The following is a 12446-nucleotide window of genomic DNA, read 5'->3' as shown; positions in this document are numbered from 1 at the left end:
TACCTTTGGGTGGAACTTGCTGGCTTTTATTGCTGTGTTCTCCTGTGGTGGTTCTGAATTTCATGAGACCAAATATGCTAAGAAACAATTTACTTCAAACTGTAAAAAAGCACCAACATTCAGATGTTTTACCAATTTGAATGACAGCACTATAAATGCAGAGCTATTAAAATAGATCTAAAGAAGGCATATAGTGATTTTGTGGAGAGAGAGAGAGAATGTGGGTTTTTGCTAGCTGCTAACACCTTACAGGCATGCAGTCCTTAGCCTCAAATCACCTGGGAAGATTTTACTCACTTGAGGTGAGGGTTTATATTTTTTTTTAATTTTTTGACATGAGAGTAAAATATCATTCGTTTTTTCATTATCATCAATCACTGTGGTAAAGTGTGGGTGAGTAGATATTTCTGTCTGGGCTGATAAATTTCCATGACACTTTTTTGCTAGGCTGAGAGTACTAATAAATAAAAACTATTCCATTATGGCCAGATCTAACATTTATTTAGCAAAGCGTTCACTTTACTTAACTGTAGATGTGTATTAGTCTAATATTTTACCTCTTGTAATCCAATGCCAGGCTTGAGAGCAGTCAGTGAAATTTACCACATATGCGGAGTTTGTTATGGTCAATACAGAAGCCACGAAAAGCAAAGCCCAACTGTTTCAGCAAAGTGGCCATAGTATAGTGATACCTAACACCAGTGATTTATGGTATTGAGAATATACTACTGACTACTTTAATGTGAAAAAGTAATTTCATAAGTGAATGAGCCAAATGGATCTACACCAAACCAAACCTTTACTATATGAGTAAAATTTTCCCTGGTTAAATTCAAGCACATATCTCCTTGAATCAAGGCCAATACCATTCCAGTTTTGTGGCCAGCTGAGTCCTATTACAGACTTGACCACATGCAAATGCTTGGGGGTTTCCCTACATAATTTAACTTGAATGGACTGAAATATATGTTAATAGAAAAGAAGCCTTTTTATTCTTATTTTTATTAAGCACACTATAGCATTGAAAATATTAAAGATAAACTACAACTGCTTCATGTGGACAAATACCAATGGCTAATGAAGAAACTAATTATTAGTATAAAAGCACTCTGATAAACTAGGACCTATATGGTGTCTTTGCGAATTGTTACCTTTATAAGACATGACAGTTTTGATGGTCATGCGTTGCTTAACAAATCCTCTATATTTTCTCTGTTTTTAAACAGTTATTTGTATATACTACATGCATTATTTATAGAACTAATGGAATTCTTTTACAGGAGTCAGATCTTTCAAAAAGTAATCATAGGGGTTTTTTTAAGTCAGCGACCAGAATGTTTTCCAGCTTTTCGGTTGCCTCGCAGATATGAGAATGCTGGCTATGAAGTACAAACAGGTTCTGGCAGTGTTTAGAGTTTTTTTCACATGATCATATCAGTACTAGGCAGAAAATTATTTAGAAATTGAACATGGTAGCATAGATTTGTATGTGTACATGCTCACAGTACCTAGTCTGGCAAACTTCATAGTCTGAAAGGGGCTCTGAACTCTCACAGAAATTTATTGAAGGCACTTTGTGTCTGTGCAAGGAAACAGCTTGCATGTAAACATGGCCACAAAACACAAGAATGGACTATGCCCCTTATACCTTTGTGTTTCTGCTTTCACTTGGACTCTGAACAGGTGTGGGCATTTGTGCATGCTGCAAGGTCTGGAAGAATAAAAATGTCATGCAGTTTTATGCAAACAGTTTAAAACTGGAGATATGATGGCGTTATAAATACCTGTTTGTTACATTTTCCTGTTTAATGCATTGTGTATGATCAGAGGTACTTTGCTAAATCACCACTTGACAGTAAGGAGAATGGAAAAGATGAGATAATGTAGTGAATTATTGTATTCTGACATATATTTCTAAGCTTTGAAGCGATCAGTGCAGTGTTTTAAAATATGGACGATATTCTCTTATATACAGCATAATTCTGCTTTAGGCATATTTTAAATGAGAGATCTGTCTTACTGGGCTCTTTAATTACACCAAATCACTGTTTCACAGTTTTCCAAATGCTCTATCTTGCTTAACATATAAAGCAAAAGGAACAAGCTCAAAGAACGGGAAGAAGGTTACATTGTGAATATCTACCCTGATCAAAGAAATTAATTGCTTGAATGAGTCTTCTTCCAAAAGTTAAGATATTTCTTAGATGGACTTATTCTCCTATAGCACTGAAACAAGATATATGTCATAGAGAATTTCTTCCATAATTGCATCAAAAAATATAAAAGTGCTGATACTAGATTTACAGATCCTTAAAAAATATGCCTTGTCTTTATGCAAATAAACATACAGATACACTAAAAGTTGAATGCAGCAGAAATAACTACAGAATACAGAAACAATTACAGAAGTATCAATCAAGAAGCAGAATAGCATTTATGTGAAAAAAAAATCTCTATTTTACATAAATCTGTCAAAAATACATGACATTTGAATAATAAAATAGTGTAAAATATACAAAATTAAATAGTAGGAAACAAAATATATTTTGAAATGCATATAGTATGCATTCATTACCGTAGTAAGTCAAGGAATTTGAATTAAGTGAAATTCTTATCTTCTATTATGGGGAAACAGCACAGATTATTTCACTAAACAAAACATGCACTCAAAGTAAGATGCACGGAATGTATAAGTTAGCAGCAGCATTAAATGTGGGCCAAAGAACTGTCAGGGTTTCCAAATGATTCTTTCATAGAAGTACTTGTGATTCCTTAGTTTCTAATGCATTTAAAAATAAGCTACATAACTTATTTTTATAGTGCCAGGAACTTTTCAAATAGAACTAATGCAAAAGCATTACTGAGCTGCTGGAAATTTTAAATAATTCTTTGTAAATGCCCTAGGTTAATTTAGATCTCTGAAAACACATTAGGAAATTAAGCTGTAATGTGAGCTAATTCAAATTTTAATTTGGCAAAAAGAACGATCCAGCCACATAGTTAATGTAAATAGAAGCATAACACAGAGAAATTAATGAGGTTTCCTTTCGTTGAATCTTAAAGGAGGCAGATAATTAGCTTCTTTTGTTATTATTGCTGGAGAATGTGGTATTGTCTTCGAGGTGTAAAGTAACTGCCGCTTGCAAAATGATGTGTTCATTTGTCTTTTGCTAATAATTATTTACGTTAAACTCTTGTAGGATGAAGCAGCCCAGCCACTGAATCTTTCAGCCCGACCCAAAACAGCTGAACCTGTCAAATCCCCAACATCTCCAACACAGAACCTCTTCCCAGCTAGTAAAAACAGTCCAGTGACAGTGACGAACAAGAGTGGCATCCCCAGCCCGCTTGGTGGATCTCTGGGAAGAGGATCCTCTTTAGGTAACTAATCTGTCCTGGGAAAGGAGAAAACTGGCAAGTTTTCTACATGAGATATCAGCTTGAGCACACTTACTTCTGAATTAAGTAGATATTTGGGCCTACATTTCGGTTTAAAATTGAAAAAAAAAATGTAGGAAAGATTTTCAAAGGACTCTTGAATGCCAAGTTATTTTGTGACAAGAGTAACAAAAATGATGCAGCAGTGATACGCATCTACAAGAAACACAGCAAATAAATATTTAATGTAAGAAATATACATACATACAAATATATACTCATAAGTAAATGGAGATGCATATATAAAACATGTAAAAGAGGTTTGTATGAATATCTTCCCCAAAGACATCACTTGGGTGTATACTTTTGAATTTTGACCTCTGGATTAAACAAAAAATCTCTTTGGATGCACATGGAGCCTGACTAGATACTAGACATACACACATAATGGCTCATATGATCAGTATACATGCACTGCAACAGTGTAACATACCTTAAAATAAACAAGTTTTCAAGCACTTTGTTGAAGCAGAGTCAGGGAACATTCGGTATCCCCATGGTTTACAGTAAACCAGAAGCCAGGCAAGAAGGTAACTCCAAATGTGGTTTTCAGCTATTTAGCCCAAATATACTGTTAGTTTTACCCAAAACAGCATTCTAAAAGAAATCTAATATCTTCTGCATTTTGGGTATTAAGTTCATGTTACCAAGACCATATGCTGAATATATTAATTTTTTTAAACAAAGACAGAAAGGCTTCAGTCCAGCTAGTTTATTTTATTATTTGTTCATTTTATTATTTGTTCATGTTTTTATTATTTGTTCACCCATCTGTCAAGATTTGTTAACTCATATGATTGCAAATAGGGAATTTTTGACCTGTGGTCAAGATTCTTTAATTAAGAAATAAAGCTTTTTAAGTAATGAAACAAAATTGATCTGAAAACTACGTATGAAGACTACCTTAGCCAGTCAAGAAACAGAATCAAGAGCTGCAAAATGTAGATGATCAGCCCTAAAGTTCAAATAGTAAATTTTATCAGTGACTAAATACTTACTACAGACCACTTATTCACAATCTGTAGCTCAAGTGTACTTGTAAAATATATAGAAACACTTGTGAATAATGAACAGATATGTTAAATACATACATTAAATATATAAAAATTAAGATTTGTTCCATTCTCAAAACACTTGGGAACATCATGATCTTTGAAAGATACTTTCTGCAGCTAGCTAAATATTCTACCTGTCAATTTATTTCCAGCTATCACTGCACTATCTAACATTAGAAAGTGGCATATCAGTTTGAAGTCATAGAGCATTCCAGAGAAGTGGCTAGAGAAGATACGCCTAAGTTGTGAATATTTTTCATCTAAAGTCATAAAAATTTTCCTCTCGGTCCTTAAGTATAAAAGAAGCCAGGGAAACATTGTCAAATCAGCAAGGAATGTAGGAGCTCTTGCTCCATTTTTATGATAAATTTAGGTGATTGGGAGTCTAAGTCTCATTAAAAGTCATGCAAATATGGTTCTCAACTTACTTAGGCTCCAGAATGGAACTCAGTTGCTGAATGGGTTCAGAGCATTGGAAATATTACCCAGCAAGAACAATGGTTGTTCTCTAATATGTTGCTTTTATTTTGGAGAGATGTGCTTCATTCAGTCAGAAAACATCACAGTTCAATCTAAAACATCACAGTTTGCATCTCTTCTCATCTAGACCACAGTATTAAATCAACTGCTTGGTTCCCAGGATAAAGCACGAGAAACCCTTAATCTTAACTTTTTTTTTGTTTTAAAAGAATTCAAGGTCCTTTGAGGATGAATTTGCTATATTTTACTCAGCTGAACTTCAATGAAGTCAAAAGAATATGAAAATTATCTTTGAAGGAGAATTCCAAGTCTTAGACTGTTTTGGTTTGTGTTTTGTTTGTTTGTTTGTTTGTTTTTTATAGTGGACTCTTAGTAAGTACACAAATCTAACAAAGCCAGAGCTTTTATAAAAGGCATTTGCTTGTCAGGCAGATACACAGGTCATGCCAAAATTTGATTGCTCAAAATTTCCTAGCTAGAATGTATATACACAAATCTATCCATGTGTGGTATAGAGGATACTCCCATGCAGGAGCAGGTGGACCAAGTTAAAGCTTCATCACAGCAACACAAAACAACCAGTCACCAAATAATTGCTGTCTTGGTCTCAAATCAGACACTGTATCTGCGGTACTCATCTTTACCTCTAGCATGCATTTTAAGATGTGACAGGAATGTTTTGTGTGAGTTTGATGCATGTCTGAAAGTTTCTCTTTCCGTCCAGAGTGATAGAAAGAAAACAATTTTTTCTCTACTGATTTAGAGCTTTATACTCACGTTAAGGTGATAACAAGCTCTGTCCCCCAAAAGAAACTGTGGGTGCTCTTTCTGAAATTGAAAGCTAAATTTCTGGAGTGATGGTTCTCTCAATAGAGAAATTCTAAAAATTGACATAGACTTTCATGGCCAAGTAAACAAGATTTCTTTCTTGTTCTTTGTTCATGTTATTAGTTATTATTAATACTTCAAAGGCTTCCCACGTAAGTTTCAGAATACTGTTGTCTTAAACACATATTTAGCTTTGACCTTTGAGTCCATGAGTACGCTCAGATGCCTCCATATCAGGCTATGCCAAGACTTCAGTGGTTGTATTTATAACAGCAAAAGAAGTGCACAGGCTTATCAATCACTTCTATAGATTAATTCAGCCTTCAAAGAGACAACAATTGCCACTCCTCGTCCTTTTGCAGACGTTAGTTGGGTGCAGCTCTAACAGTGTGAGAGCTGAGTGCTTAGACCAGATTCTAATTTGGATAATTACCTAAATTAAGTGTGTTCTCTGTTTATAGATATCCTTTCCAGTCTTAATTCACCTGCCCTGTTTGGGGACCAGGACACAGTAATGAAAGCCATTCAGGAGGCTCGAAAAATGAGAGAGCAGATCCAAAGGGAGCAGCAGCAGCAACAGCAGCCACATGGTGTTGATGGAAAATTGCCCTCCATGAATAACATGGGTCTAAACAACTGCAGGAATGAAAAGGTAATGTCTCCCATTGCCACACAGTCTGTCATTAATTCTTTTCCTTGCAAATAGCTTCTTATTTTTATGTAAAATTTCTTTTTAGAGCTTTTAGCCATCTCTGATTTTACGTTAAATACACCTTGTCACTTCACAGTTCTGTGCTACAAACTTCTCTACGTTTATGTGACAGCTTTCAAAAATACAGTGCTGTGCACTCATGTAAGCTGTAAGCATGAATATAACAACGTGGAAAATTAATTGGTTGAAGCTACCATTGTTTGTAGTCACTAGATTTTGAATTGTGCTTTTTAGAATGATTGGACTGATAAATATGGCAAAAAGGCCAGTTATGAACTAGCATGGTCGAGTATTACAATGCTATTGAATGTATCTGAGTGTGCTTGAATCTGTGACTCATTCAACAAAGTATTTAGGCTCAAAACAGTGCTTTTGGCTCTTAGTTTCAATGGGAAATTAGAGATCAAAGTTCTTTGTTGAATCTTGGCCATAGTTCCCAAACACTAAAATGAAATGGGGCACTACAATAAAATGATAAACAAGAGAAAGTGGTGAGAGAACGTGACCATGATTCAGTTTACAAAATAGCAAGCTGGGATGACATCTGAAAGGTGAGGAACAGTTTCTATCACACACACTTAAGGACTGCTCAGAGGACAAAGAAGTCTCTTGGAAAATTCTTTGTATCTGTGTTGTCCTACTCTGTGGCCTTTTCAAGGTCTACAAGATCTGCTCCAGGAGCAGGTCTCTGTGTGTCTAACAGAGCCGGTGAGCACTGAATCAGGTAATTGGCTGAGCTATAAGGCACCCCTTTTGATGAAGAATGCTTCTCTGTTAGCTTCCCTAGAGGTGGCTTATGCTGCAAAAACTACAGCACCCAAGTTATTTTTCACCACTGACACAAGATCAGTTATATACCACAATACTTATTCCAGTTAACTAGAAAGGGAAAAATATCCCAGTAATCACTATAGCATTGGCAAATACGAACAGTTATGATGCAATTTAGTAATGAATGAAAAGAAAACCAACAGATTCATTAGCCTATAAAGCAACTAGTGTTTCAGACTATTATTTGCTGGAAAAAAAAATGAAAACCAGGTAGATTTCTATGCCTATAATTCATTAATGAAAATTCTGTGATATGTCTGTATATTAGAGGGTAGAGTCTTTCTGTCTTGGGGGAGGGAGGGAAGATTATGTTATACTCCAAAGACTAACAGGAATTTTTAGTCCAGGTTGAGTGTAAGACTTAGCAGAATATTAACTATATCTTAAACTGTGAATTTGATGATACTATGATCTTTTCTTAACCCACAAGGGAATACTTGGTGAGTAAGTGGATTGTAGCAAGGCACAGAAAAGCAAAGAAATGTAAACAGGCCCATCAAAGACTGACACACACCTTTTAATCTACATTTTATATTTTTGCTTGATAGGTTCTTTACAGTACTCAAAAGAAGAGAAAGGCTCAGTGTCTGTTAAAAAGATTTGTTAAACTGTTGCCAGGATTAACAATGCTTTTACAAGTCAAATTCAGAAGCTAATAAATATTTATTTCTGCTAATGTTAGTTCAAATGTCAGCATTGAAAAACTCATTTAATACAGATTGATAATATGAAAAAATATAGAAATTAATAACTGATCAAGCAGGCAATATTCAGACAACACTAATTCTAAAGTCAGTGTTTGTCTTAACTAACTGAGATGTGGGGTACTAAAGCCCAAGTCGTACAAATAAATGTCACACCTATGATCAGTATTAAGAGTTTATAAAATTATGCTTATTTTAAAATATATTTTATGAGTTTCAGTGGCTTGACATTTAAAAATATCTAATACAGTATAAGGGCTATTAAAAGAATTCTTAACATTTGATTTGACTTTGAAAAGTAAGTATAAGAATGGCATCCACTTACTTATCAGGTCTGCTCCCTGAGTATTTTCACTACTATGTTTATGTCTTGTATTCAATATAACAAGTTTCTGTTTTCATTTTAAAGCAGAGTCAGTAAACATTTCAGTGAATAATCTGAAATTTCTCTTTTGTGCCTGTTACTATCAATACACAGACTGATGTACAGCTTCCAGACTAAAGTTATACATCAGTCGATCAGAGGAGAAAAATTTCTTTTTACTTGCAAATAAAGCAGAGTCAATTGGAACTCTTTAACAAATATAAACAACATCATTCTCAAATGCCATCTTTTATGGGGAGTCTTTTCATGGTAGCATTGGCAACTTTTAAAACCTAAGAATAAAAGAGCAGCAAGGAAATCTGTTGTTAAATCTCTCAGTGCCCTTATATAATCCTGCTGGGTTTATTTATTGTAGCATGTATGATAGAGTGAAGCATTAAGGCAGGAAAAAGTTGTAGTATGTACTCTAGTTCTACCTTTGGTCTCCTAGTCTGTTATCTTTGCTCTGTAGATGCAAGAAAAGGCAGGGTTTACAAAATAATGGGATATAAATCAGTCATTTTAAATGATGATATATGCCCACTCTCTGTCCTAAAGAAAAGAAAATAATTAAGTCAGTCATGAATACTAAGGGAATGTATTGGAGAAGAGGAGACTGAGGGGTGACCTCATTAATGTTTATAAATATGTAAAGGGCAAGTGTCATGAAGATAGAGCCAGGCTCTTCTCAGTGACATCCTTTGACAGGACAAGGGGCAATGGGTGCGAGCTGGAACACAGGAGGTTCCACATAAATATGAGGAAAAACTTCTTTACGGTGAGGGTGACTGAACACTGGAACAGGCTGCCCAGAGAGGTTGTGGAGTCTCCTTCTCTGGAGACATTCAAAACCCGCCTGGACACGTTCCTGTGTGATATGGTCTAGGCAATCCTGCTCCGGCAGGGGGATTGGACTAGATGATCTTTCGAGGTCCCTTCCAATCCCTAACATTCTGTGATTCTGTGATTCTGTATTTATATTTTATAGCAAGTATAAAATACATTAAAACCAGAAACATCCTTTGCACAAACAGAATTCTAGAATACTCTTCTTTCCCCCTTTACCCTCTGCCTTTCAATTTTTACATTATGACATTATGATATATTTCTTTTACTCTAAAAATGATGGGCAGGATGATCAAAATGGGGGGGAGAGGAATGATAGATCACTTCCATTAGAAAAACATAATTTTGAAATAATTGTATGCCAAGAAGATTGCGTATAGTTTCTGTCATAATCCTAGTGAAGCTTTGATAACATAGTTGCAATTTGGATTGGTTTCTCTGAAGATTCAGGACCGTATGTTTTCAGGACCAAATTTTCAGAAATTGACTTTAAGTAATTAGACTTGTATAAATGAGTAGCTAGAAGCTGGCACCAGAAAAAAGATGACAAATTAATTGCCTGCAGCTGGTTTAAAAAAAAGCTATTGAGTTCTGGTCAGTTACTGGTCTTCAAGTTCAGATAGCTGGTAATAGTTTGTTGTGCAAATGACTGCGCTTACAAAAATTATGTACATAGCTTCAAAGCCTTGGGCTTAGGCCTTTTCGAGAATGTGTCATTTAAATCTCAGAAAGCTTTGTATTTGCTTAGAGACACAGAACCTGAAATTGCCTCTGTTCATATTATGCTGTTCAAAAAATCTCCTACAAAGCTTTAAAAGTGCTCACAGAGATTCACTCATCAGAAAGACCAAAAACAAAAACATGCAGCACTCCAGGCACAGTCCAACTTTGTCATCTGCTAAGCATTAGTTTAGGCAGTACTTTTGAGATGATACCATTCTATGGACATCTACAATTACAGAGTATACTTCAGTTTGTGTATTGTTGTGGGTTAGGATAGCCAGGTAAGCACCACACAGCCGCTTGCTCACTCCTCTCCAGTGGGATGGGGAAGAGAATCAGAAGGGTAAAAGTGAGAAAACTAACGGGTTGAGACAGTTTAATAAGTAAAGCAAGAGCTGTGCGTGCAAGCAAAGCAAAATAAGGAATTCATTCACTGCTTCCCATCGGCAGGCAGATGTTTAGCCATTTCCAGGAAACCAGCACTTCAGCACATGTAAACAGTGACTTGGGAAGACAAATGCCCACAAACTCCAAACGTTCTCCCCTCTCCTCCTTCTCCCCCCATATTTTATTGCTAAGCACAACCTCATATGGTGTGGAATATCCCTTTGGTCAGTTTGGGTCAGCTGGCCTGGCTGTGCCCCCTCCTAACTCCTTGTGCACCCCCAGCCTACTCGCTGGCAGGCCAGTATAAGAAACAGAAAAGGCCTAGAAGCACAGTTCAGCAACAGCTAAAACATCCCTGTGCTATCAGCACTGTTTTGGTCACAAATCCAAAACTCAGCAACATGTCAACTAAAATTAACTCTATCTGCACCAAAACCAGTACAGTGCACTGGCAAAAAGCCACTATAGCAGAGTTGACTTTTTCTACTCCACCTGGTGCTGATCAGGTGTAGTCTGACTGAGGAAAGGGAAGAAGTGACTGTGACAGTGGTTTCACAGAGTACACAGAAATACTGGGGACAGGGAGAGAATTAGGAAAATTCAGAAAATAGGCTACAGAGCTCTTTCCATGTGATATAAGCAAAAGTAAAACCATACAAAAATCAACTTTGTTTGGAGGATATGAATTTTTTTCCAGTCAAGCCATGTTTACCTTCAACAAAAAAGAGTACTTAAACAAAATTTGTGTTGCTACAGCTACTTGTATTTGTTTTAGTATTTTGAACTAGCATGATTTGCTTTGATTTAAGGCTTTAAATGAACCTGAAAATGCTATATAATTTATAAGATAACTGACAGTATTTTTAAAAGGTTTAGATTATTTTTGTGCATAAAGCACGAAAACACTGACAAAAACACTTCAGAAAAACTTTATAGAAAAAATATAGGCAGAAATATGTTAATTTGATTAGAGAAAAATATATGAAGATAGAACATATATCCAATTAATAATTACAACATATCTGCTAGAGCCAAGGATATACCCCCACCTCCCCATTTACCTACCCGTGAAGCATATTCTTTGAGATCTGAGAGGAAGCAGAATTTAATAGAACATTTTTATGTTTGTATTCCATTCCCACTCTTTTGTAGATTTTCAGGCAACTGTGTATTTGCAGTAGGAAACCAGAATTAGACCCCAAAATAAATGACATGAGTCATCGCCTACTTCCTGGGACTTATGGTACTTTAGCACCTCTTATAATGAGCCTTTTATTCCTTTCTTATTTCTAAATCAAAGTTTTACAAGTTGAATCTGCATCATTTATCCTAATATAGACCACAGTTTGTATGCAAAATGTGTACATTCTTAAAAAACGTATATTATTTACCCTTGGAGATGTTACAGTCTATTGATCAAATCCATATTGAGGCACTTGGATTTGACTTGATAAGCCATAACGACCCCTTTGGAGGTGTTATGGTCGGCTGTATTTAGGGACTGTAAAATATGTGGATTATTGACACAATAGAGTGTAACAACTCCTCTGGAGCTGTTATGCTTCATCCTTTATATGAAGCTACTGCACATGCGTACAAACTTTGCCTGATAAAAACACTTCAGGAAGTCTTTGAAGGAAAAGTTACTAGTCATGCATATTCTCCTTTTGACTGCCTGCAGCCCTGCAATGTATTTTGCAGTAAAAGCAATTGTATTGCTTTTTTCTAAATGCAAGCAATACTGGATTACGTTGCTGACAGGTTTTTACCAGCTTTTTTCTCCCCATACACTCAGTATTATAGACAGAACAACTTCAGAGACAGTAGTCACACTGTCTTCTGCAAGTGCAGGTTATTTCTCAGACAATCAATGAGAGAAGCACCTTATGTTATTAGCATCCTTGTTATGAGGCATTTCTCAACTCAGTTTAAAAAAAAAAAAAAAAGCACATAGTTAAGAAAATACTTTTCCATTGCATCCTGCATTCAATTATCTTTTCTCCTTTTACCGAAAGTAGTCATGACCACCCTTAAATTGAGAACGTGAATAAATTGGTTATAAGAGCCTTATGGATTTT

General features: G+C 35.6%; 1 protein-coding gene across 23 annotated transcripts in view; it reads left to right on the top strand.

The window, feature by feature from the left end:
- SOX6 (SRY-box transcription factor 6) overlaps nucleotides 1-12446 on the top strand; it is a 382016-nt gene that overhangs the window by 312089 nt on the left and 57481 nt on the right. For all 23 annotated transcript variants that reach the window (XM_068400308.1, XM_068400301.1, XM_068400306.1 and 20 more), the window contains 2 exons: nucleotides 3201-3381; nucleotides 6263-6453. In XM_068400308.1, the coding sequence (XP_068256409.1) occupies nucleotides 3201-3381; nucleotides 6263-6453 (372 nt within the window). The remainder of the gene's footprint in view (nucleotides 1-3200; nucleotides 3382-6262; nucleotides 6454-12446) is intronic.

This window comes from Nyctibius grandis, chromosome 4 (assembly GCF_013368605.1).
Source record: "Nyctibius grandis isolate bNycGra1 chromosome 4, bNycGra1.pri, whole genome shotgun sequence".
Classification (NCBI taxonomy): Eukaryota; Metazoa; Chordata; class Aves; order Nyctibiiformes; family Nyctibiidae; genus Nyctibius; species Nyctibius grandis.
This window is presented reverse-complemented; position numbering and strand designations above follow the sequence as displayed.